The 27,541-nt window shown below is 41.0% G+C and overlaps 1 protein-coding gene across 7 annotated transcripts in view; it reads left to right on the forward strand.

The window, feature by feature from the left end:
* ENOX2 (ecto-NOX disulfide-thiol exchanger 2) overlaps window positions 1-27,541 on the forward strand; it is a 317,249-nt gene that overhangs the window by 198,974 nt on the left and 90,734 nt on the right. For 4 of the 7 annotated variants that reach the window (XM_059680440.1, XM_059680439.1, XM_059680441.1 and 1 more), the window contains exon 4: window positions 26,317-26,395. The exons of the other annotated variants lie outside the window; for them this stretch is intronic. In XM_059680440.1, the coding sequence (XP_059536423.1) occupies window positions 26,317-26,395 (79 nt within the window). The remainder of the gene's footprint in view (window positions 1-26,316; window positions 26,396-27,541) is intronic. 7 annotated transcript variants of the gene reach the window in all.

Here is a 27,541-nt window from a genome sequence, read left to right on the forward strand (position 1 = left end):
TGTCATAGTGACCAGTCATTCCCAGTTCTGCTGTTAGGGTCAATTTGCATATTACCCTTTCATTATATAGGAGTGCCTGGCCAGCCTGGGTGAGGGGCTGATGGCTCTTTGCAGGCTGGCCACAGCCCCTTCAGGGTGGGGGTCCCCACCGGGGTGCCTGGCCAGCCTGGGTGAGGGGCTGAGGGCCGTTTTCAGGCTGGCAACACCCCCTTTGGGGAGGGTCCTGCTGGGGTGCCTGGGCAGTCTGGGTGTGTGGCTGATGGCAGTTTGCAGGCTGGCCAAGCCCCCCAGTGGGGACCCTCACCCCATGAGGGTGTGGCCAGCCTGGGTGAGGGGCTGATGCTATGGCTGTTTGCAGGCTGGCTACGGCCCCCAGCCACCCAAGCTCCCAGTGGAGGCTGGCTGGAAGCAGGTATCTGGGATTTATTTGTCTTCTATAATTGAAACTTCGTTGCCATGAGTGGAGGCCACAGCCAGCTCAGAGCAGGTGGGAAGCTTGGCTTCCTCTATCGCCCGGGCAACCAAGCCTCCTGCTTGCTCCAGCTCCGTGGCTGCCAGCCGCCATCTTGGTTGGATTAATTTGCATATAGTCACTCTGATTGGCTGGTGGGTGTGGCTTGTGGCATAGCAAAGGCACAGTCAATTAGCATCTTTGTCTTTTATTAGTGTAAATAAGAAGTAAATGTCCATTTGTGGGATATATCCTTGGAACTCACAAGTAAATACTTGTTGTAAGTCCTCTGCATCGGAGCTACAATGTGACATGGCATTTGAAACTGTTCATTAGTGAGTACTCCAAGTTCCTTTGTTTATGCAGCTTGCAACCTGAATGGTGTCCCAGAAAGTAAGGTATAGATCAGTGATGGCGAACCTTTTGAGCTCGGCGTGTCAGCATTTTGAAAAATCCAAACTTAACTCTGGTGCCATGTCACATATAGAAATTTTTTGATATTTGCAACCATAGTAAAACAAAGACTTATATTTTTGATATTTATTTTATATATTTAAATGCCATTTAGCAAAGAAAAATCAACCAAAAAAATGAGTTCACGTGTCACCTCTGACACGTGTGTCATAGGTTCGCCATCACTGGTATAGATGTGCTCTTTTTTTATTTTTTGATTAAGGTATGAAATATGTGTCCTTATTGCCCCATTGCCCCCCCCCATGCCCTCAACCCCCTGGTGTTTAGATAGTACTCTTGAGCTCATCTTTTAAACACATATCTGTGAGAATTCCTACTTTTTAATTTTATTATTGTTGATTGTATTATTTTATTTATTTCTACTTATTTGGTGTTATTAATAAGAGAGAATCTCAGATTTGACTCCCCAGCACTGGAGTATGCTGAACACCACATGCCAAATATTGTTGCTTAGATATATCCCCTCCAGGCGGAAATTATGAATCTGATTAACCCCTTTACCCAGCCTATACCTAAGGAATTTTGCAACTGTAGTACAGCTTCAACCACCACCCAGAGAAACAGAAATTAGTCACCTCATCGATTTCCTACATGTTCTATCCAACTTTCTGACCAGATTCACTAGCATTCCTAGAAATTAAAACTAACACTGAATGTCAAACACAAGCTTACCCAAATAAAGGTCTTGGAATCCAGCCAGTCTCCCAGAAGAGCAGCAATTACTACTCATTGTGACACAGCCCCAATGGATAGGTGGGGATAAGTGACAATGAGGTAACTAAGCAGTTATTGTGTATTGAGATGGAATATATCTACCACTCAGATATCTGGATATTGAACTAGGATAACAAAGGATTTTTAGAGGACACAAAAGCATATCACTTTTTTCATTGCGTCTGCTGAATTGCAGGAAGAACTCCCTGTTGTCTGGTCTCTGCCTTTTTTTTTTAATTTTTTGCTTTTACTACTCAAGTAGGAGACAGCAAAACAACTATTCAGTCTCCTACCATATGTCTCTTCTTCCCTGCCTGACTTACCTTCTATTGCATGAGATGGAAAAGCTATAGATGCTGGAATCTGTTTTATATTTTTTGTGTTTTTTTTTGTTTTTGATTTTTGCTTCAAACTCTACTGGTAGGAAGTTTTAAATAATTTCTTTAAGGACAAAAAGCATATTTTGCCCAGCCGGTGTTGCTCAGTGGGTGATGTTGAACCATGAACCCAGAGGCCACTGGTTCGAATCCCCATCAGGGCACATGCCTGGGTTGCTGACTCGATCCCCAGTAGGGGGCATGCAGGAAGAAGCTGTTTGATGATGTTTCTGATGTTTCTGATTGAGGCTTCTATCTCTCTATCCCTCTCCCTTCCTCTCACCCTAAAAAAATAATTAAAAACATTAAAAAAAACATTTAACAGATAAAAAGTGATTAGCGATCATTCCCTGGAGAAAATAAAAACAGAATTAAAGTAGATTCATATTTCTGTAAGAATGGTTTTTGCATTTGGGTTTAATATAAGGAATAACTTTGATCACAATAGTCTCATTGAACATTAAGGCCAATTACTTCAGTAGACTACAAATGCGGGTAAAAGTATCTGTTTACTTATGCTGAATGTTCATGTGAAAATAGTTCTCTATCCTCCAGGCTGATATTAAGCCTGTGTGCACTGGATGGACATACAGTTTTAAAATATTTAAAAACATGTATGCCAGTTGGTAAACAGGTACTGCCAGGAGCACCTTAATGATCATTGGCCACCCAGGCCAATAAATGGCCACTGTCCAAAATAAGTGACTGTCTGTCACCCAAGCCACCCTGATTGTCCTAGTATCCTTCAGGGTTCCCCATAGTCTAACAAAAATGGATTGATCTCTGTTACAACAATGGGTTCTCCCAGGCCCTGCTCCGGTGCTAAGGTTTGGTGTCCAATTGTGTTTGGTTGCTCGTGCCATTCTGGTATTTGAATATTTTAAACATCACTCTTGGATCCTCTAATCTTATTCCCATGATATAAGTCATTTTTCTAGACAAAACCAACTAGCTTACCAGAGGACCCTAATATAGTTTATAGCTCTTATGTAGCCTAAATTTAGTTAGTGAGAGAATAAATTAATATAGAAAATATTAGCAGGATTAACTTGGGGAAAATGTTTATAAAAGTTGGGGAAAGTGTCTCTAAACAAAAGTGTGAGCCACAATTATTGTTAGGCATTACAGTGCTATCAGCAAATGGAAAAAGGTAAAAATTAATAGTGCTATTTTTGGCATTTGTTCATTCACTATGCCATAATCTGGGGGAAGTAAAAATATATAAGTTACCAACCCTGCCCTCAAAATTCTTACAATCAGGGAAAATATCATAGGCACCCATTTAACTATTCATATAAGGTGAGATGCTGATAACCATTTAGAGAATCATATTAGTGCTGTCTTTTAGAAAAATACAAGTCTGCATTCTGTAGGAAAAATATAAGAGGGGGCTCATTTAGACAAAACCAGATTATCTCTGTGATATTAAATAAATATTAAAGTAAAACTTTCTGCCCTAGCCAGTTTGGCTCAGTGGATAGAGCGTCAGCCCACAGACTGAAGGGTCCTGGGTTTAATTCCCATCAAGGGCAAGTACCTTGGTTGCAGGCTCAATCCCCGGCCCTGGTCAGGCATTGTGTGGGAAACAACCAATCGATGTGTCTCTCACATCAATGTTTCTCTCTCTATGGCTCTCCTCTTCCCTTCCACTCTCCCTAAAAATCAATGGAAATATATCCTTAGGTGAGGATTAACAAAACAAAAAAAGATAAAAAACTTACTGAAATCAGTAGAATGATGCAAAACAGACCATTAAAGGATTCCTTCTGCTCCTATGATGGAAACAAATTGGGTAATTTTGATTTCCTTATCATGCCACATGAAATTATATTTGCTAATAAAATGCAAATATCATTGGTAAAGAAAGAAGAGCAGAGATGAGTCATTATATTGAATGTTCAAATAAAAAGCATCAGATTCAGAAAGTTACATTATTTATTGCCTAAATAAAACCAACCAAGATATCCCACTGTCAACAGGCCTTTGTGTATAACACACTTGTTGAAGTGCAATGACTAGAACACTGATTTCTCTTGGGTAATGCTGGAGTTTGGTACTGCTTGTTCCAAAGGCTTTCTGAAAACCCAACAGAGTTCTCTTATTTGAAGTATTCTTAGCCATCTTGGAGAGGATGCATCCTTAATTCGTTGGTATCCATTGACTTTCTTCATTTTTTTTTATTGCTTAAAGTATTACAAAGGGTATTACATATGTATCCATTTTATCCCCCCGCCCTAGACAGTCCCCTAGCCTCCCCTATCACCCAGTGTCTTATGTCCATTGGTTATGCTTATATGCATGCATACAAGTCCTTTAGTTGATCTCTTACCCCCCTACCTCCTGCCCCCCAACCCTCCCCGGCCTTCCCGCTGCAGTTTGACAATCTGTTTGAGGCAGCTCTGCCTCTGTATCTATTATTGTTCAAAAGTTTATAATGGTCTCTATTGTCCATGAATGAGTGAGATCATGTGGTATTTTTCCTTTATTGACTGGCTTATTTCACTTAGCATAATGCTCTCCAGTTCCATCCATGACGTTGCAAATGGTAAGAGTTCCTTCCTTTTTACAGCAGCATAGTATTCCATCATGTAGATGTATCACAGTTTTCTAATCCATTCATCTACTGATGGGCACTTAGGCTGTTTCCAGATCTTAGCTATGGTGAATTGTGCTGCTATGAACATAGGGGTGCATATATCCTTTCTGATTGGTGTTTCTGGTTTCTTGGGATATATTCCTAGAAGTGGGATCACAGGGTCAAATGGGAGTTCCATTTTCAGTTTTTTAAGGAAACTCCATACTGTCTTCCATAGTGGCTGCACCAGTCTGCATTCCCACCAGCAGTGCACAAGTGTTCCTTTTTCTCCACATCCTCTCCAGCACTTGTCGTTTGTTGATTTGTTTTTTTTTCTTTCTTTCTTTCTTTTTTTTTTTAATTAAATCTTTATTGTTCAGATTATTACATTTGGTCCTTTTTTTTCCCCCCATAACTCCCCTCCTCCCAGTTCCCGCCCCACCCTCCGCCCTCACTCCCCACCCACTGTCCTCATCCATAGGTGCACGATTTTTGTCCAGTCTCTTCCCACATCTCCCACACCCCTTTCCCCCCCAAGAATAGTCAGTCCATTCCCTTTCTATGTCCCTGATTCTATTATAATCAACAGTTCATTCTGTTCATCAGATTATTTATTCACTTGATTCTTAGATTCACTTGTTGATAGATGCATATTTGTTGTTCATAATTTGTATCTTTACCTTTTTCTTCCTCTTCCTCTTCTTTAAGGATACCTTTCAGCATTTCATATAATCCTGGTTTGGTGGTGATGAACTCCTTTAGCTTTTCCTTATCTGTGAAGCTCTTTATCTGATCTTCAATTCTGAATGATAGCTTTGCTGGATAAAGTAATCTTGGTTGTAGTTTCTTGGTATTCATCACTTTGAATATTTCTTGCCACTCCCTTCTGGCCTGCAAAGTTTCTGTTGAGAAATCAGCTGACAGTCGTATGGGTATTCCCTTGTAGGTAACTGAGTTACTTTCTCTTGCTGTTTTTAAGATTCTCTCTTTATCTTTTGCTCTTGGCATTTTAATTATGATGTGTCTTGGTGTGGTCCTCTTTGGATTCCTTTTGTTTGGGGTTCTCCGCGCTTCTTGGACCTGTAAGTCCATTTCTTTCACCAGGTGGGGGAAGTTTTCTGTCATTATTTCTTCAAATAGGTTTTCAATATCTTGCTCTCTCTCATCTTCTGGCACCCCTATAATTCTGATGTTGGTACGCTTGAAGCTGTCCCAGAGGCTCCTTACACTATCCTCGCATTTTTGGATTCTTTTTTCATTTTGCTTTTCCCGTTGGGTGTTTTTTGCTTCCTCGCAATTCAAATCATTGACTTGATTCTTGCGCTCCTCTGGTCTGCTGTCGGGTGTCTGTTTAATATTCGTTATTTCAGACCGTGTGTGCTTAATTTCTAGTTGGTTCCTCAATATAAGATCGAGGGTCTTATTGGTTTTCGTGTAGATCTCATTAAGTCTATCGGCAGCTTCTAAACAGTTCTTGAGAGACCTTAAAAGTGTGGTTCTGAACTCTATTTCTTCCATTGACAATTTTGTCCTGTTTCTTTGTCTCCGCATTTTGTTATGCTTCTTTGGTGCACCCCCTAGTGGTCTTTGTTCGCAGTCTTATAGATAAATCTTGATTGTTGTAGCTAATTCCAGGGAGGGTTTGACCTCCAGGCCAAGTGGCTATGAGAATCAGCTGTGTCAGCAGTGAGAGAACTTCTGTCCTCTAGGGAGGTGCTAATCTAGCCTTTGCCTGAGGCTATCCGGTAAATGCCTCTGTGCAGGGCTTGGGCAGGACGGGTCACACAGGATCAACAGGGTGGGCCGGAGAGAGCAGTTATGGCGGCTCTCAGTCCTGTCCCCAGGGGCTCTGCCTCTCTGAGTCCCAGCACCCGCTGCAAGGCTCGGAGAGAAAGCTGCACTCGCTCTGACCGAAGCCAGACAGTCCGCTTCTCCAGTTTGAGCCTGGGTCCCTAAAGACTCGCCTGTATCTGGAGCTCAGAGTCTGCGACTCCCTCCCAATTGAAAACAACAACCGCGCCCTCCGCCGCCAGCCGGCTCCACGCACTCCGCACCTCAGAATTTGACTTCACACTGCTGGTGGGAATGCAGACTGGTGCAGCCACTATGGAAGACAGTATGGAGTTTCCTTAAAAAACTGAAAATGGAACTCCCATTTGACCCTGTGATCCCACTTCTAGGAATATATCCCAAGAAACCAGAAACACCAATCAGAAAGGATATATGCACCCCTATGTTCATAGCAGCACAATTCACCATAGCTAAGATCTGGAAACAGCCTAAGTGCCCATCAGTAGATGAATGGATTAGAAAACTGTGGTACATCTACACGATGGAATACTATGCTGCTGTAAAAAGGAAGGAACTCTTACCATTTGCAACGTCATGGATGGAACTGGAGAGCACTATGCGAAGTGAAATAAGCCAGTCAATAAAGGAAAAATACCACATGATCTCACTCATTCATGGACAATAGAGACCATTATAAACTTTTGAACAATAATAGATACAGAGGCAGAGCTGCCTCAAACAGATTGTCAAACTGCAGCGGGAAGGCCGGGGAGCGTTGGGGGGCAGGAGGTAGTGGGGTAAGAGATCAACTAAAGGACTTGTATGCATGCATATAAGCATAACCAATGGACATAAGACACTGGGTGATAGGGGAGGCTAGGGGACTGTCTAGGGCGGGGGGATAAAATGGATACATATGTAATACCCTTTGTAATACTTTAAGCAATAAAAAAATGAAAAAAATAAATAAATAAACTAAACTCTATAACCTATTCAGAAAAAAATAAATAAATAAATAAATAAATAAATTATATAATTTACCTCTAAAAAAAAAAAAAAAAAAAAGAATTTGACTTCAGCACTGCACCTCCTCTGAGTGTCCGTATGCGTTTCTCTTTCTTCCTAGTTGTAGGACTTCCACTCAGCCAGCGTTCCTGTGGTTCTGGGTGATGTCCGTTCCGTGTTTTAGTTTCACTTTTGAAGTAGTTGTTCAAAGCAGCAAACTCCTGCGTTAACATATGCCGCCATCTTGGTTCTGTCTCTACAAAAATGTCGTTGATTTGTTGATGATAGCCAGTCTGACAGGTGTGAGATGGTACCTCATTGCTGTTTTGATTTGCATCTCTCTGATGATTAGTGACTTTGAGCATGTTTTCATATGTCTCTTGGCTTTCTGAATGTCCTCTTTTGAAAGGTGTCTATTTAGGTCCTTTGCCCATTTTTTGATTGGATTGTTTATCTTCCTTTTGTTAAGTTGTATGAGTTCCCTATAAATTTTGGAGATTAGGCCCTTATCAGATATGTCATTGGCAAATATGTTTTCCCACACAGTGGGTTTTCTCGTTGTTTTGTTGATGGTTTCTTTTGCTGTGCAGAAGCTTTTTATTTTGATGTAGTCCCATTTGTTCATTTTTTCTTTAGTTTCAAGTGCCCTAGGAGCTGTATCAGTGAAGAAATTGCTTCGGCATATGTCTGAGATTTTCTTGCCTTTGGATTCTTCTAGAATTTTTATGGTATCCTGTCGTACATTTAAGTCCTTTATCCATTTTGAGTTTATTTTTGTGTATGGTGTAAGTTGGTGGTCTAGTTTCATTTTCTTGCATATATCTGTCCAATTTTCCCAACACCATTTATTGAAGAGACTATCTTGGCTCCATTGTATGTTCTTGCCTCCTTTGTCAAATATTAATTGAGCATATTGGTTCGGGCCGATTTCTGGGCTCTCTATTCTATTCCATTGATCTGTATGCCTATTCTTGTGCCAGTACCAGGCAGTTTTGAGAACAGTAGCTTTGTAATACAACTTGATATCTGGTATTGAGATCCCACCTACTTTGTTCTTTTTCAGGATTGCTGCAGCTATTCGGGGTCTTTTTTTATTCCAGATGAATTTTTGGAAAGTTCGTTCTAGATCTCTGAAGTATGCTGTTGGTACTTTAATGGGAAGTGCGTTGAATTTATAGATTGCTTTGGGTAGTATGGACATTTTAATGATGTTGATTCTACCAATCCATGAACACGGTATGTTCTTCCATCTGTTTATGTCTTCCTCTATGTCTTTTTTCAACGTCCTGTAGTTTTCTGAGTAGAGGTCTTTTACCTCTTTAGTTAAGTTTATTCCTAGGTAGCTTAGTTTTTTTGGTGCAATGGTAAACGGGATTGTTTTTATAATCTCTCTTTCTGAAAGTTCACTATTAGTGTATAGAAATGCCTCAGATTTCTTGGGGTTAATTTTGTATCCTGCTACATTGCCAAATTCATGTATTAAGTCTAGTAGCTTTTTGATGGAATCTCTAGGGTTTTGTATGTATAATATCATGTCGTCTGCAAATAAGGACAGTTTTACTTCCTCTTTTCCAATTTGGATGCCTTTTATTTCTTCTTCTTGCCGAATTGCAATGGCTAACACTTCCAGTACTATGTTGAACAGGAGTGGTGAGAGGGGGCATCCCTGTCTTGTTCCTGTTCTTAGGGGAAATGGTGTTAGTTTTTGTCCGTTGAGTATGATGTTGGCTGTGGGCCTGTCATATATGGCTTTTATTATGTTGAGGTATGATCCTTCTACTCCCACCTTGCTGAGAGTTTTTATCAAAAATGGGTGTTGAATTTTGTCAAATGCTTTTTCTGCATCAATTGATATGACCATGTGGTTTTTTTCTTTCAATTTGTTTATGTGATGTATCACGTTTATTGATTTGCGGATATTGTACCATCCTTGCATCCCTGGGATAAATCCTACTTGGTCATGGTGTATGATCTTTCTGATGTACTGCTGGATCCGATTTGCTAAGATTTTGTTGAGGATTTTGGCATCTATGTTCATGAGGGATATTGGCCTGTAATTCTCCTTCATTGTGTTGTCTTTACCTGGTTTTGGTATTAGGGTGATGCTGGCTTCATAGAATCAGCTTGGAAGTGTTCCTTCCTCTTGAATTTTTTGTAGTAGTCGGAGGAGGATAGGTTTTAGTTCTTCCTTGAATGTTTGGTAAAACTCCCCTGTGAAGCCGTCTGGTCCTGGGCTTTTGTTTGATGGAAGCTTTTTGATGACTGCTTCAATTTCTTCCATAGTTATTGGCCTGTTGAGATTTTTAGATTCTTCCTGATTGAGTTTTGGAATGCTGTATTTTTCTAGGAATTTGTCCATTTCCTCCAGGTTGTCTAGTTTGTTGGAGTAAAGCTGTCCATAGTATTTTTTAACAATCATTTGTATTTCTGTGGGGTCTGTTGTTATTTCGCCTCTATCGTTTCTGATTTTATTTATTTGGGTCCCCTCTCTCTGCTTCTTGGTGAGTCTGGCTAGAGGTTTATCAATCTTGTTTATCCTTTCAAAGAACCAGCTCTTGGTTTCATTGATTTTCTGTATTGTTTTTTGGTCTCTATGTCATTTATTTCTGCTCTAATCTTTATTATCTCCTTCCTTCTGCTCACTCTGGGGTTTTCTTGTTGCACTCTTTCTAATTCTTTGAGTTGTAGAGTTAGATGATTTACTACTATTTTTTCTTGTTTTTTGAGATAGGCCTGTAGAGCTATAAACTTCCCTCTCAGGACTGCTTTCAATGTGTCCCATAGGTTTTGGATTGTTGTGTTTTCATTGTCATTAGTTTCCAGGATGTTTTTAATTTCTTCTTTGATCTCATTGGTAACCCAATCAATATTTAATAGCATGCTATTCAGCTTCCAGGTGTTTGAGTATTTTGGGTTGTTTTTATTGTAGTTTATTTCTAATATTATGCCATCGTGGTCTGCGAAGACGCTTTTTATGATTTCAATCTTCTTGAATTTGGGGATACTTTGCTTGTGACCCAATATGTGGTCTATTTTTTAATATGTCCCATGAGCACCTGAGAAGAACGTATATTCTCTGGCTTTGGGGTGAAGTGTTCTGAAGATGTCTATTAAGTCCATCTGATCTAGTGAGTCATTTAGGATTGCTGTATCTTTGCTGGTTGTTTGTCTATAGGACTTATCCAGTGCTGTCAATGGTGTATTAAAGTCCCCTACTATGATTGTATTGTTGTCGATCTCTCCTTTGATATTTTCCAGGAGTTTTTTTTATGAATTTGGGTGCTCCTACATTGGGTGCATATATGTTTACCAGGGTTATATCTTCTTGTGGTATTGATCCCTTTAGTATTATGAAGTGGCCTTCCTTATCTCTTGTTAAGGCCTTCACTTTGAGGTCTATTTTGTCCGATATAAGTATTGCTACCCCAGCTTTCTTTTCCTTTCCATTTGCCTGAAAGATATTTTTCCATCCTTTCACTTTCAGTCTGTGTGAGTCCCTTCTAATGAGGTGGGTTTCTTGTAGACAGCAGATGTATGGGTCATGTTTTTTTATCCATTCAGCCCCTCGATGTCTTTTGGTTGGAGCATTTAGTCCGTTTACGTTTAAAGTTATTATTGAAAGGTACTTGTTTGTAGCCATTTCTTTTTTTGTGTGGCTGTTTTCTTTCTGAGCTTTTTATTTCTTATTTTTATACCAGTCCCTTTAGCATTCCTTGCATTGCTGGCTTGGTGGTGACAAACTCCCTTAGTCTTTTTTTGTCTGTGAAGCTTCTTATTTCCCCTTCAAGTTTGAATGATAGCCTTGCTGGATAGAGTATTCTTGGATTCAGTCCTTTGCTTTGCATCACTTTGTAAATTTCAGTCCATTCTTTTCTGGCCTGATGTGTTTCTGTTGAGAAGTCATTTGACAATCTAATGGGAGATCCCTTGTATGTAACTTTCCGTCTCTCTCTTGCAGCCTGTAAGATTCTCTCTTTGTCCTGAACATTTGCCATGGTGATTATGATGTGTCTTGGTGTGGGTCTTTTCGGGTTCACCTTGTTTGGGACTCTCTGGGCTTGTGTGACTTTTTTCTTCCCCACCTCAGGAAAGTTTTCTGATATTATTTCTTCGAGTAGGTTTTCTAATCCTTGTTCATCCTTCTGTTGTTCTGGTACTCCTATTATTCGTATGTTGTTTCGTTTCATGTTGTCCCAAAGCTCCCTTAGGCTCTCCTCCTGTCTTTTAATTTTTTTCTCCAATTGCAGTACATTTTGGGTGTGTTTTGCTTCCTTGTCTTCTAATTCACTTATTCGGTCCTCCGCTTCTCCTAGTCTACTGTTGATACTTTCAATGGAGTTTTTCATTGCAGCTATATCACTCTTCATTTCTTCTTGGGTCTTACTTAGGTTGTTGATTTTTTCATCTGTTTCTTCTAGCTTCTTCCATATGTTATCGATTTTTTCATCTGTTTCTTCTAGCTTCTTCCATATGTTATCGATTTTTTCATCTGTTTCTTCTTGCTTCTTGCAGAGGTTGTCGATTTTTTCCTCCATCCGGTTTATGCACTCTAGGATCCTTATTCTGAATTCTTTATCTGTCATGTTGCATGCCTCTGTATTACTTAGCTGCTTTTCTGGAGAGTCCTCCTTCTCTTTCCTTTGGGGGTTTCTTTGTCTACCCATGTTTGATCTCACTGACATATCTAGACGTTGAGTTGTTCAGTGGTTGCTCCCTTGGTGGCAGTGACTCCTTGGTCTGTGGTTGCTCTTCGGGCTGTTGCGGTAGCAGCTGCTCTTCAGTTGTCAGCAGCTCCTCTGGTGGGTGCTGTTCACAGCTGTGGTGGCTCTTCCGGCTGGTGGGGCGAGGTTTCACGTACAGCTGCTGTTCCTCAGCAGAGGATGAGGTGCTCAGGAGGTTGCTGTTGCTTGGATCTGCTTTCCAGGGGAGTTCTGCTCTTCCCGGCTGCAAACCCTCTCACCAGCTGAGCAATTTCGCCAATTCGGTGTGAGTGTTACTAGCTTCAGCTGCTCGCTCCATTTGCTCCGGGACACGACCTGGGACACGTCTGCCTATATCGCCGCCATCTTGGTTCCCCTCACCGACTTTCTTCATTTTTAATTAGCAGTTTCCTGCCCCAGACTTCTTACCACCAGCTGGAATGGGAGGGGCATGCAAAATGGCATGTCTTGTACCATCCCTAACCTATTCACCTTCCAGGCTCACCATGGGGTCTCTGGCACTTGCCAAATGGCTTCCCTATGTGAGAAGCTCATAGGGATTGATGTTGCATCAGTGGGTGCTGGAGAAGGGACTTCCTAGGTGTCAGACATCAGCTCTGGCTTACTCTTTGCCTCAGTCATTGAATCAGTTCTCACTGAGTGCATGCTGTGCACCAAGTGTAGCCCCTTTCAATTTATTCCTGGAAGTCTTCCTTTTCTTTTCCACTTGGTTTGACCAATTTGCTGGCATCCTGAAATGCATCAACCTCAATTCTCCCCTCTGATGAGCTTAAGTGGAATTTAATAATCCCTGCTAAATTGTCTTGTGACTCTGTCATATGAATAAAGGCTACGGACTCTGGGTTAGATTGTAAGCATCAAATTAATTTTACTGCAAAGGTCAGGCTGCTCTCCTGGCATTCTGTTGTGCTTGAAGGTTAGTCTCTGCATGCTTGACCAAAAGCTTCCTGTCTGCTCTTGCATTCAAAACAGATTTCAAAATATATCCAGATTGAAAACCAGACATTTGGAGATAAAAGACTGTGTACTCTGACCCCCTGGAAATAGCAAGCAGCTGCAGTGATTTTATGTGTGTATATAGTACATCATCATCTCTGGGAGATGATGGGCATTAAGCTCAGCACCTCTTGCTCCCAAAGCAAATGTCTGTCATCGTTTACACCTAACTGCTCATGTCAGAGGAAAGAAATATTTCTTACCAAATGACTTCCAAGCTTGCTTGCCTGAGAAGCACAGTCCCTGGGGAAGCAGGACCTATCAGTGGACTTTGGCTGAAAAAAATATATAATTATATTCAGATAATGGCAGACACCTTCATCCTGGTTTTCTTTAACCTTCATCTGTCTTCCTAATGTATCATGGAATCTCCTTCCAGGTCTCCTCCTTTGGCCAAACCTGTTTGAGTTCGCGTTCTCCTGATGTATGTATCTAATATACTCGTCAGTTCGTTCAAGTTCTACAAGTAACATTCATGTAATCACTTTCCATTTATATTCCTGCAAAACAACAAGGGTGGGCTCTGAGGCTATAAAGTAGCATCCAGGCTATTATAAGAGCTATAGAACCTTTAAGCTACAGGGGCTGGGGTCACAAACTTCTTATAGCATGATGGTTCCTTTGGGCATAATTGTGGTCTCTTTCAAATGTCCTTAAAAGAAATCACAATGGTCAATTTTCTATTCCAGAGAGTAGGTTCTATAGACAGAGATATAGTCAGGTTTCAATTTTGAATTTAATCCATCTCAAGGAGAACTGTACTAGTAGATCTAGGGAAGCTCTGCAGCTTGTTGCTCCTTATAATGTTCAGCTTTCACCTGTGATAGTCAGGCTGCTGACCCACTGTATGCAGGACAATGTGTGTATTCAGTGATTGGGTTTAATAGAGCAATCCACATCCCCTGCCCAAATCTCCTACAGCTACTTGTGTTTGCAAGACAAGGTGAGGTGAGATGTATAGCCTGAGGCCGTGGTGCAGAGTAGAGGGTGAAGTGGTTTAGGAAGGCGTCATCTGGAATATCAATGAATACAGCTAAGTCACTAAAACAGATTCAAAATACTTTTTTCAGGAAAATGTAATCCCTCCTGGAGGAGGCTAACACTTCATCTGGACAAGCACACAAATCAAACGCCTTAATTTTTGAAACAGAATGACAGTTTAGCCACTTTGTATGTCTGATAGCTAAAACATGTGGGCCTCTCTTTGGCATACAACACAGATTATCTGCCTTTCATATGTTCACCAGAGCACACCATCTTGATTTATCTGCCCTCTAGCTCTTAGCTGTATATAAGGATATGCCAACCAGATGTGCTTACCTGAGAAGCACTGTCCCCAGGGAAGCAGGGCCTATCAGTGGAGTTTGGTTCAAAAATGACATGATCATGTTCAAATAATTGCAGACCCCTCCATCCTGGTTCTCTTAAACCTCAGTTGTCCTTCATTTACTTCATGCTCTTTCCTGATCATTTTTTTTTTTTTGGCCACCCATATTTGTGAGTACATTCACTGCTGATGGAAGTGTCAGTTTAAGTTATACTGGTAATATTCAGGTAAGAACTTACCAACTTCCCACTTTTCAGATTTTCTCATTCTTTTTCTCTAACCAGTAGGACAAAGAGGATTGTACTTAGGCCTTCTATGGAGTCTTGTGTGGTCTTGATTTTGTGTGTGACTTTGCCCACCTTCACCCCTAGTAAATTATAAACTCTCTGAGGGAGGTAACTTTTTTGCTTCTATTGTGTCCCTCTTAGACACTAACAAAAAGCATAACAGAGGCTCAATAAGTTCCATTTGTTAATTTGGGAAACTAGGAAGTACTAACCAAATGGATTATACTTGTTTTTGAATTCCAGTGTACCCTTTTTTCCTTCTCAGAAGTAACATTTTACTCTGAGCTTGTACTGTATTCTGCCAGAAATAAAAATGTACTTCTGTGCTTCTGTGCTTTAAGCTACAATCGGAAATTCCTACTGTAGTGGCTTAAGGAGTCTCTAGTTTCTCTGTAGCTGAAAGGGTGACTGAAAACTCTGATCCACTACATTCAGTAGGCACTGCCATCACTGAAAGAACAGCCCAAAGCCCTTTGTATCTGTGCCTTGGCTCCTTTTATAACCCATATTCTGTTATGGAATGATGGTGCTGCCTCTGCTAATTTTCACTTAACCTGACCATGCCTCCCTGTTTTCTTAAAAAAAAAAAAAAGTCCATCAGTATTGACCTGCCTTCCAGGGGTGTTTTGAAGACATAATGCTGATAAGAAAACATTCTATATAGGAGAATATTGATGACAGTTATTTTGTAGCCACCAAAGGAGAGGGCACTCAGCAGTAATTGAGGGCCATGTTTAGTCACCCAACCACCCATTATCGTTAGTTCTCAGATTGATTCTAATGCATCATAATACTGCACCTTGTAATCCACATATAGGGGGGTAATTTGTCAGGTAGTGGTAGTAATAACAAGCTGTTTGAACATGTTCAGAACATACACATCTCTTGTTTTTCTTCCTATCGTTGGCAAGTCTAATTTTACACCTTTTTGCCTATCCTATTTTCTCCTATTATACTGCATATTAAGGCATTGTTTTTATTCTTTAAACAAGTGTAGCGTCTCTATGAACAGCTAGAACACAGGAGACTGATTTAGAAACACAGTTTAAGTAGCCAAGTCAAATTTAAGAATGGTGGTGGATTTTATCACTCAGCTTTATTAATGGACCTCATTCTTGCTGTATTGAGTGTCTTTCCCTAATGCATTTGTATAAAAGCCCCTGCCTCTCCCATTAACCCCTTTGGCTGGTATTAACTCATTCCTGGGCATTTGTTGCCATAGCTGCAGCCGCCCACTCAGCTGGATCCCTAGTGTAGTGCTAGCCCCTGCAGAGTCCATGTGTGGCTGGCCTGCTTGTTCCAGGCGTCAGCTGTTAGGCGGAGGGCAAGAGTCTTGCAACCTCAGAGGTCAAACAGCCTAGCTATTTTTTTTTCTTAGCAGCAGATGGGCATGTGGCTGTCTAGCCTCCAGGCTGGGAAACGTGTGGGAACATCACCCACACTCTTCCTCCCTTACTCCCTCCTGGGCACCCAAGCAGGTAGCCTAGCTCCATATTCAAAAAGATGATGGATATTTCCCCTCTGTTGTTTGAAGCTCTTCCTTTAACACTTGTGGCAGCAGTGAGGAATCACGCACAACTTACGTCTGTTCACTGAAATAATTATCAGCAGTTTTATGTCTCTTGTATATATTTTTGACCACTTACAGATTTGATTATATCTTTTGCAGAATGGAAACGTGGCTTTCCACTGCTTACTCTCATTCTTGTAACTCTTCAAGGAGAAACTCTTTTAAAATCAAAAAGGAAATGACATGCAAATGATTATGGCAATATCACACAGGCAAAAGTCAGGACCTTCAGAAGGTTCCTCAGGCTTAAACTGATCAGGTGATGAGCAAATCTTGCATACGTTTCTATTTGAGTTACCAGCTAGCACCTTCCTCTAAGAAATGACTAAGAAGAGATAATGTTAGATGCCTGTAATATGTGACTTACTTTCTGCCCTAGGCTCCAGTACTGATGTAGTTTAGAACAAACACAACTCCCACACATGCCAATTGGGCAGGTATAATGGGATTTAAGAAAGATGTTTCTCTAGGTGGAAAGTTTCCACATAAACTGGTAATACAGATTTGGAAAAGAAAATTTAATTTTGTCTGTGTTGTGCCCGCATTGTCAGATAGCTTGCCAGGATAAATCTGTGAATTAGCTTCAGAGTTTGAAAATTCATAACCATCTAGTCCTTTACCTTGACTTTAACAGAACTGATATTACAGCATCAACAACAGCAAAAGAGAAGCAGCATCATTAACAACTAACATTTATAGAGTACCTTACAGAGTTGAAACCATTTTTACAATTAATAATCTCTTGATTAACCATCTCATCAACCCTGTAATAGCAGTATTATTGTTGTCTGCATTTTTGTGATGAGGAAACCAAGGCTCAGAGACATTAAGTGATTTGCCCAAAGTCACACATCGTAGTCTTCTGACTCCAAACTCCTCAAGTACCCATGCTAGGCAATATACATAGCCCTGTCACCCTTACTGGTCTCTAGCCCACTGCCACTTCCATGTCCCCAAACCTCCAGGTAATCAAATTAAGGCCTATGCATGGATTTTCTTGAAAAACAAAATGAAAGTAGCCATGTTACAAAAGAATTACTGTCTTTCCATGTGGGTTCAGTACTAAATGATACCTTTGACACTCGTGTTTGCTCATAGATCACTAACTTCTGGACAAGCTAGGTGGGAGAATTGAGGGAGAAGGCAGGAATGTGAGGGAGAACAGCACAAATTAAAGCTCCTGGCAATTAAAGAATCCTTCAGAAATTCAGATAAAATGTTTCTGAAGGGACAGCCTCATCATGTGTAATCTATATGTGTAAAACCCTAATATGCAAATAGACTGAATGGTGGAACAACCGAACAACCAGTCACTATGACGTGCGCTGACCACCAGGGGGTGCGCGCGGAACATGGCAGATGTTGGCAGCAGGCGGCAGAGTGTAGAACATGGCGGGCCATGGTGGGATGCTGGAGCAAGTGAGCAGGGTGCCGGACCAAGGCGGGCCACCGGTTGCTGTCATCGGGGCAAGCCTCTGGTGGTTACTGAAAATTCTTTGGTTCCACATGCCATGGTCCCGCCCGGCACCTGAACCTGCTGCTGGCGCCAGCCCTGCTCACACTCTCACCTGCTGCCAGTGCTAGAGCCGCCACTTGCACCCACTGTCGGCACCCAGTGCCAGCCCTGATCGCTTGGCACCATCAGCAGGTACGAGCGGCAGCTGCCAGACCCAATCACCCCTCAGGGCTTCTCCACCTCCCTCTGCTCATGAGCAGTAATCAAGGCAGCAGGTGGCACTTGCACCCACTGCTGGCGCCAGCCCCAATCGCTCCACGTCATCAGCAGGGGGCCAGCACCATCAGCACATGGGAGTGGTGGTGGTGGGAGCAGGGCTGCCGGCAGACAGGGGACAGGGGGCCATAGCAGGTGGGGCCAAGACCTGCCCCTGTGCCCACCACAGCCTTGCGGCCCACAGTTCAAGGTGCATGAATTCGTGCACTGGGCCCCTAGTAGTACTATAAACTTAAACAAGAAATGATTAGCACAAAATTCAGAACAGTGGTAATCTCTGAGGGGGAGATAGACAGAATCAGGGAGTGGTACATGGTGACCTTTAAAGGTAATGGCTTTATTATTTTCCTTAAACTGCATGTTGAATATACAATTTTAATTGCATCATTTTTTTTACTTTACACATAACTTATAAATTCCCCTTTGTATCTACTCAGTATTTAATTTAAATAATGAGAAAAAGACAGCATGATTCAGTGGAAAATAGGATTTGATATACAGAAATTAGCTTTACATTTTTAAGGAATGGTACTCTTGAAAGCTAGGTGCACTTTGATAAACACCTCAGCCCATTTGCCCTGACTGTGTTTCTGAGTGACATACCAGTTAGTTTCTCAAGAAGTTGTGATTTGTGAGGAGAGCATGCTTTCCCAGAATTTTCCCGAGGTCAATGAATATGGCTTTTCTACCAATCCCTGGAAGGTCTTCTCTGAAGATCATCACCAACCTAGTTGTCTTATTCTTTTAACAGCTTATGTTTCCTCCAGCTGCCTTGCATCCTCCTCTTTTCCTCCCCTTTTCTGACAGTGACCTTCTAGCTTCTGGGAGAGCAAAAAACAGAGGCATCATCATATGGGAATTTGAAGTTAAGTGGTTGAACTGTAACCGTAGATTTATGGGTTGTTACCCAAAGACTTATTATCTTTATGGCTTTCCTTGGCGTTGGACCTGACAAAAAATGCAATGAACGAGGTGGGCTTGTGTATTTATTTCCATCACTGGTTGGTTTCTATCTGGCCAGTCTAAGCATGCTGTAAGAACAGGCTTACAGGAATTATTGCTTTTCTTCCATGTGGAAATAAGTGCATAAGCAAATACTCCCAGCCTGATTTTCTTTCCAATTCATTATTTATAGGGAATTCACCCTTTGTAATCATTTTCAAATCAAATTTGCTCTACCATTCCCTGGAAGGTTTGTTCTGAAGATAATCACCAACCTAGTTGCATTATTTTTTAACAGCTTATGTCTCCTCCATGTTAATGCCAATTAAAAATACACACCAATGGATAAAAAATTATGTCACTAGTGGCCTGGAGATTCACTCAAGAAGAAAATTTAATTTATCGCAAAATGGGTAAAAAGAAGGAAAATCAATAACTCACATGTGTTTGTTATTTGGACTGCTATGTTGCTATATTAAAATATTCAGAAGAGTCGTAGCCAGTTTGGCTCATTGGATAGAGCTTAGATCCCAGGTTTGATTCCAGTCAAGGGCACATGCCTGGGTTGCAGGCTCAGTCCCTGGTAGGGGGCATGCAGGAGGCAGCCAATCAATGATTCTCATCATTGATGTTTCCATCTCTCTCTCCCTCTCCCTTCCTCTCTGAAATCAATAAAAATATATTTTAAAAATATTCAGAAGAACTATTGAATTAAATGTGGCAAAGTACGTCATATATAAGAATTTTTTTCTGGATGGGCACTATTATTAATACTGTCTCAGAATCACAAACTAATAATCAAATCACTTGCATGTGGATTGCTCCTCAAGTAGAGTGATACAGTGGGTGTCCTCTGCCCACCTGTGACAGAGATCATAGCCATGGCTATAACCTCCCTCTATTTTATTGGAAAGCTAGTGATGAAATAACAAGTTCTTCTCTTGCCTACCCCATTGCTTCCTGTCCTTATCAGATGGGGTGATTGCGAGAGAAAGAGCACAGATGCAAATGCCATCCATGCTTTTAGAGATAAAAGCAAAATGGGTTTTGGCAGCAGGTCTGATGGATTGGGGGATATATAGAGTGGAGGGTGAGGGTAACCCCAGAAAAATATTTTGAGGATTTTATTAGCAGTACCACTTTTGGAAAATCCATCAGTCATATAAGAGGCATATAAATTAGTCCCACTGTTCTTTGTGGCAGTATTCTTGGTAAAGAACAGGTTAAAGAAAAGCCACCTTGTTCTTTTTTGTTTAAATACATTCCCCATTATTATTAACTAGGAGCCCAGTGCGCGACATCGCGCAGCGCTGCCCACCCACCTGCAGCCCCGCCTTGACACCCAAACCTGTCCACGCAGAGCTCCAGTGCACCTGGCCCAGCCCCCAAACCCTCTGGCCTTCTCTGGCCACTTCAAGCTCTGCCCTTAGTTCTTTGAGTTGCCTCGGGATGGTCCCACCTTCTCTGAGTGCCTTCCCACTTCCGCCCTGTCTCCAGAGCAGTGCGGCTGCTCCGCTCCGTCATGGCGCCAGAGGAGAGGGTGGAAGCCTCCCGCCTGCTGTGCTGTGCTTCTTCCCCTGGCAGGTGGGCTGTGGGGCACTCAGAGTGCAAGTGGTGGGTGGCAAAGGACTGGTGAGGGGGGCACTATGGGCTCTCACCCCTGCCCTCCCTGGCATGGGATGGTCCTGCCTTCCCCGGGCGCCTCCCAGCTTCTGCCCCATCTCTGGAGCAACGCCCCAGCTAATATGCTAATCGTTACGTGTGTCGACCATTAGCATATTAGCTCTTTATTAGTATAGATGGCTGGTTCCCATATTGGTACTGTCCTGTCCTTTTCACCTGAAGGAATTATAACACTGTCTCCACCTGTAGTGGCCCCTGTTTTCCATAAGCTATCAGATGTAATGTATACTGTGGTCAATATATTAATAATAATTACTAGTATTCTACTACTACTTACTAAAACTAGTCACTGTAATGGGCCCCCTTTTCACATTTTTCTCCTTTACTCCTTACCACAGCCCTGTGAGATAGGTACTATTATTATCCTCATTTTTCAGATGTGGAAAATGAAGAACAGAGACATTATGTCACATCCCTAGCATCACTCAGCTAATAAGTGGCGGGTCAGAATTAGAACTCAGATCTAATCCAAAGACCATGATCTTAACTATTGTTACAACCACATTTTTCTTCTTTCAGGGTCACATAGCATTAAGGCTTGAAAGTTCATCATGCTTGGTCTAGCCAAAGACATAATAGGGTTTGATGGAAGTGTGTTGCAGAAAAAAAAAAAGTCACTTTAAAACATGAAGGGTTGTGGGGGAAGTGTGAAGTTCTGTATAATAAAAGTTCCTGATTATTTGTCAAATTGACGTAGAGTTTGAAAACTCGAGTTAGGCTGCCTATAGAGACAAAGATGCTAGAAAGGGGCCAGGCCTGCTGGGCCAAAGCAGAGCCATTAATCACTGCCTCCTGTGTCTGTATGTGTATATATAGCATTGCCCTTAATATTTGAGGATGACTTTGCTGAGGCAGCTAGTTCTCAAGCCAAAGTTCCCTTTATTAGTAGGATTTAACACTTAACTTGTTTATAGCGGTCGTGGCCAGTGTAGCACCCCAATGACTTAGACCATGGCCTTGTAGTTAGTGACTTGAAAAGCCAGTTAACAGTAGAGTCTCATACTCATCCTCTCAAAGTCCAACTAGCTGGAAAATACAAAATGATTCCAGATTTTTAACATTCTACTTGTAGGAGAGAGGAATAATAAGTAAAATGATATGAAAAATATTCGCCACAAATGCCCATCCCCCAAACAAGAACAATTTCTATTCCAGGCTTTAGACTTAGCACAGATACAGCCTTATCTCCTATACATTTTAAGATAGCCAGAGTACCATAATAATTGACTTATCTTTCAAAACTCACTTTAAAGTCACCTTCTCCAGCTTCACATCACTTCTTCTATGCTCTTCTTCATCCTTCACTACCACCTCTCCTCCTAGCAGAGTAACTACCTCTCCCTTCTTCATATCTTTCTATTTAGTCATTATCAAACTATACAGTAGTTTTTCTTTTCATGTATGTCTCTCCTGCTAGTCTATGAGCCCCTCAATGGGCAGGAAAACATGGATTTTTCGCCTTGATACCACCTAATAGTGATGGATTTAACACATTATATTATATTTGTTAATATAATATTAAGGTGATTCTGATTTTCATATTGGGACTGCATTTTGACAGACACAGGTGTAGGTGATTGTTTCACAGCAAGTGAATAGTCAAGCCAGAGTTCAAACTCAGCCCTTCTAATTCCAGATCTAGTCCATGCTATATTTCTCTTTGTTGTACTCTATCTCCTATGGCTAGGAAGTGGACTGAGACATGTTTGAAAGATTATCAGCAGTAAGGGCTAAATGAAAATGGCTTGCGGATTCACCCCCGTATTATTCTTTTTTTTCCCATCCAAAACATCTTGCCAAACTCCCAACAGCATAGCAGCAGGGTTACCAAGTCAACCTACCTTAGAAAAGCATAGATTACAGAACTTTGGGAACTTACAGAGCTCATTTTTCTATCACTCCCTTCTCCATCCCTCCTTTACCACCAAGCATGCCATTAACTTAAAGAGCATGCTCAGTACTTGAAATGCAATTAGTTGATTTGATAAATATTAAAATTTCTAGTTGAAAACCAGTAGCTACAGCATTTGGTATCCTGGCAGTAATATTAATATGTCTGTTTCAAAACCAGGAAAAGAACTATGTGACTTAGGCAATTAATGCAGATGTTAAAAGATCTAGGGTAAGGTAGCATTTTTGCCATCCATTTTTGCTTTCAGTGTTGTTTATCTAAATATTAAGTGAGGCCCAACCGGTTTGGCTCAGTGGATAGAGCGTCGGCCTACAGACTGAAGGGTCCCAGGTTCGATTCCGGTCAAGGGCATGTACCTTGGTTGCGGGCACATCCCCTGTAAGGGGTGTGCAGGAGGCAGCTGATCGATTTCTCTCATTGATGTTTCTAACTCTCTATCCCTCTCCCTTCTTCTCTGTAAAAAATCAATAAAATATTTTTAAAAAATAAATAAATAAATATTAAGTGAGGAAATATGGAATGGATGTGATGATGCAGTCCTAAAGATTAGAGGGCCACAGTCAACCATTCACCTTTGAGCTGGGTAGTGTAAGTTCACTGGTATTTCAGAAGCCCAAGGAGCCAGGGGTGGGGAATTCTGGACCTTAGTCCAGAGAACTTCTCTAGGGCAGTTAGCCACCGCTCTTACTGAGGAAGCTCTCCAAGGTTGCCATGGTTGAGCCTACCAGTATTCCAGAATGCCTGCATCCAACCTCAATCTATTCACCTGGCTCACATTTAGGTAATGACCTTGAAGTGACAAGGACTATCCTTGAGATTCTTCAATCTGTGCCAGCCCACCCCGAAATAACAAAGGAGGCCCCTGGTTTCAGTTCAGAGAGAAGCTACCCCCACAGGGCAAATGGATGGTTTCTTCCCTAACTTGTAAAAAGGAAGGGAAAGATAAAGAAAGTGGAACTAAGATCATGATTGAGTACTTGCTCTGTGTCAGATATCCAGCTCCGCATTCTTTATACTGTAGTGATGATATCTAGCTCAGTGGCTAAAAGTGTGGGCTCTGGAGCTGTACTGCCTGAATTTGAATTTCAATTCCATCTTTAACTCCGTCTGTGATCTTGGGCAACTTCCTAATTTCTTTGTGTTTCATTTTCCTTATCTGTAAAATGGGTCTAGTGATGAATATTACCTCTCTCATGGATTTGTGAGGATTATATTACATAATACATATAAAAACTTAAAACCGTGTTTGACACATAATAAGGATTTAAGTCAATATTAGAAATCAACATTAGTATCATTAGCTTAGTGCCTGAGAGATAGGTATTATTATCTCCAACTACAGGTGAATAAACAGGCTATAAAGTTTGCAGAATTTGCCTAAGGTCACAAAGCTAGTAAATAATAGAGCCCAGATTTGATTTTAGATCTATCTGGCCCTAAGGTCTGTATTCTTTCCATTATACCTGTTGCTTTCATAAATGTAGTGTATATACTGTGAGTTCCTTGGAGAGGCACAGGCCAAAACCTATGGACTTCTTCCTTAATACATTCCCACTCCCTTAACTGCCATCTGCAAGTCTGGCTTGCTGCCCTAGCTTCTTTTTTTTTTAATGTTTTTTTTTAATTTTCATTTTTAATATATTTTATTGATTTTTTACAGAGAGGAAGGGAGAGGGATAGAGAGTTAGAAATATCGATGAGAGAGAAACATCGATCAGCTGCCTCCTGCACACTCCCCACTGGGGATGTCCCCGCAACCAAGGTACATGCCCTTGACCGGAATCGAACCCGGGACCCTTGAGTCTACAGGCCGACGCTCTATCCACTTAGCCAAACCGGCCAGGGCTGCCCTAGCTTCTTATAGATCTAGTTAAAAGCCTTGAACATCCTTATAACTGCTCTAATATGGATGTGGCTATCTCTAGGATCCTTCAGCTTATAGACTAGAATAGTGAATCTTCCCAGTTGGGTGAGGCTCAGTTTGTGAAAGTACCCTTTACCTGGAGGTTTTCATTTGCATACCATGAGGATCAAGCTGCTGTCTCCACCCTGCACCCCGCCATACTTGCAGTCTAGGTGAGAATGATTCTCTACTATATAGGCTAGTATAAAAACTTTCCCTTTCCCTTTTATTTTTCCTTCCCGCCCCCCTTCCCCAAGGAATAATATGCTATAACATCTGGATCCCCTTGAGGGCTCCTTGATCTTTCCTTGGTAACACCCACAAGGAGACAAAGCCCTTGCTTGCCTAATAGCCTCATCTCTCTTAAACCATCTGGGAACCTTGTCACCAGGGAACCTTGCCTTACAAAAGCCTCTGTCAGTTGTCTCACCCTGCATAGTGATGTTGCAAGTTGTGGTGTCACTACTGGTGATATCTGTGGTCAGAGAAAGAGTGGAGCTGAAGTGCATTGATCACAAACCATGATAGATTGTTACTTTTCAAAGAAAATGAAGAAGTGTTCAAAATAACACCTACAATGCACAATATATTGCTTCATGAGCAATAAATACCAAACAGAAGATAAAACCTTGAGCCCTAGGCTTAATGCAGACCAAAAACATGATTTATCCTGCAGATTCCTTTTTCTTAACCAGAGACAGGAAACACACTGTTATTTAGTTCTAGGACGCCAAATCATGCCCTTGTACGGTAATCTTTCACAGGAAATACTTCCTGATTGCCTACTGTATGAATGTGATATGCTACAGACGGGGATTTCTTCTGTCTTCCATGCAAGCATTTTCTAAACTTCCTCTCTCTTTCCTTTGTCATGATATTCCTAGTGCTATTCCCAGGACCACTCTGTAAACAAGTACCTGTCAGCCTTCCATGGCACCTAGACTCCCTACCAAGAGGATAACTTCTTTTTTGTGAAGCATAAAAGTAACCATGCTAAACATGTTCTTGGTTGGGGGTCGGTAATCAGTTCAGTGTTAGCATGATAGCATAAAGGAGTAGAGCGTAAACTTCAGATGTTGGGATTGGCTGCACATGTGGTGGATGGGAAGGGATTATGAGAAACCAGGGATATAAGGGACTCTCCAGTAAGAACACATGAAAATTGCTGCAACAAAGCAGGGTTTCTCAACATTGGCACTATTGATATTTTTCACCAGGTAATTGTTTGCTGTTGCGGGCCAGGGGGGAGGGGGGGCTGTGTCATACATTATAGGATGTTTAATGGTATCCCTGGCCGCTATGCCCAGCTCCTAACTGTGACAACCAAAGATTTTTCTAAATATTACCAAACGTACCCTGGGGTGCAAAATTAGCCCACTTAAGAACCACTGCAATAGATGGGAGCCCCCATCTCTATAATGATGAGTTCTATAGCCCTCCTAGCTCAAATATTCTATAACTTCATGACTTCCCTAGTTCAGTATAGCATAGTAGTTTAAGAGTATAGCATAGTAGTTAAGGAGCCAAACTGCCTGGGTTTGAATCCTGGCTCCACTGCAGTCTAGCTATATGACCATGAACATGTTGCTTAAATTATCTATTTCTGGTACCTTATCCATAAATGGGGATAATGACAAGAATAATGAGAGATTGTATTTTATAAGTTGTTGTTTTAAATTAATGTGCATAAAGTACCTAGAAGAATGCCTGACATATGTAAGTATTAAATGTGTTAACTATTATTAGTCTTGCTATAATTACTATAATTAATACTATTATTCACCATTTATATAAGTCCTAGTATATTCCAAAGGTCTAATGTCTCACCCAGCTTTGGACCACTATCTTCCTTCTAGAGCCCTAAGTGCATGGCTCAGGACCGCACAATGCAGAGAGATTTTATGTGGATGTGGGTCTATGAAATAGGCATTGCAGGTAAGCCACACTTTGTACAATTGCTAAGTTCTTACAGAGTTAACTTATTTAAAAGTATACTTATTGGCACCTACTCTGAGCTAGTCACTGTAGAATATACAGAAATAAATGAAGTTTATATCCTCTGCCTTTAAGGAACTAACAAATATGGCTGCTACATGCACATTTATTTTAGTATATTTAATTACCTTAGATACTCAAAGAAATTCCAGTCAGTTCCTTCTTACCCATGAAGAATTCCTCTGTGAAAATTATTTGCTCATCTCCAGATTTATCTTCCTTAAATTTTGTATCTCTGTAATTGTGATTTTTCTCATATTATCAGCATGTTAGGTTTATAATACCTCAATTTATCACCATTTTATCTTCCTCCCACTCTTCATTTAAAATGTTTAATATTCTGTACTCAGAAGAAAACCACCAAAAGAGATTTTATCTTAATACAACAACAGAGTAGTATCCCATTCTGAATAGTTTGGCACCTGCTTCTGGGCTGAAGAATGTCTGTGCGGAACTTTCTTATATATTCATATATTTATTCATTCATTTGTTTAAAATAGTTTATTGAACATCTCCATGTCAGACATGGGTGTCTAGATACTATTAATAGCAAGGAGAAATAAGGGATTCCAGAGTTTTAGGGGGATATTTAGATATAGAAAGAGGTGATAAAAATATAATATGGTAAGGATTATAATAGTATGTGCTCAATGAGCTGGGAGAACAGAGAAAATAAAGGGGCTCTTTGGGAGGGAGTTCAGTGTGACAGATAACACTGGTCATTGGCATCAGAGCTGCCTGGGTTCATATTTCTATTCTACCACTTTTAGCTGTGTGATATTCAGCTAATTACTTAAGCTCTGTGCCTCAGTTTCATATCCATATGATGAATTATAATAATTCATGCATATACTGTATCTTTCAGTAGACTTTAAGCCCTTTAAGGGCTGGGACCACTTCATCGTCATCATCCTAACTATTACCATTATTACCACTTACCAAGGGCTCAATATGAGCCAGGAGTCATGCTAAATTGTTTATCCACATTATCTAATTTAATCTACAACAAACCTACCAGGTAAATATTATCATTTCCTAACTTTTTCATTTACCTTTTTTCTTATCAAACCCAGTTATTTATTCAGA

This window comes from Myotis daubentonii, chromosome X (assembly GCF_963259705.1).
Source record: "Myotis daubentonii chromosome X, mMyoDau2.1, whole genome shotgun sequence".
Taxonomy (NCBI): Eukaryota; Metazoa; Chordata; class Mammalia; order Chiroptera; family Vespertilionidae; genus Myotis; species Myotis daubentonii.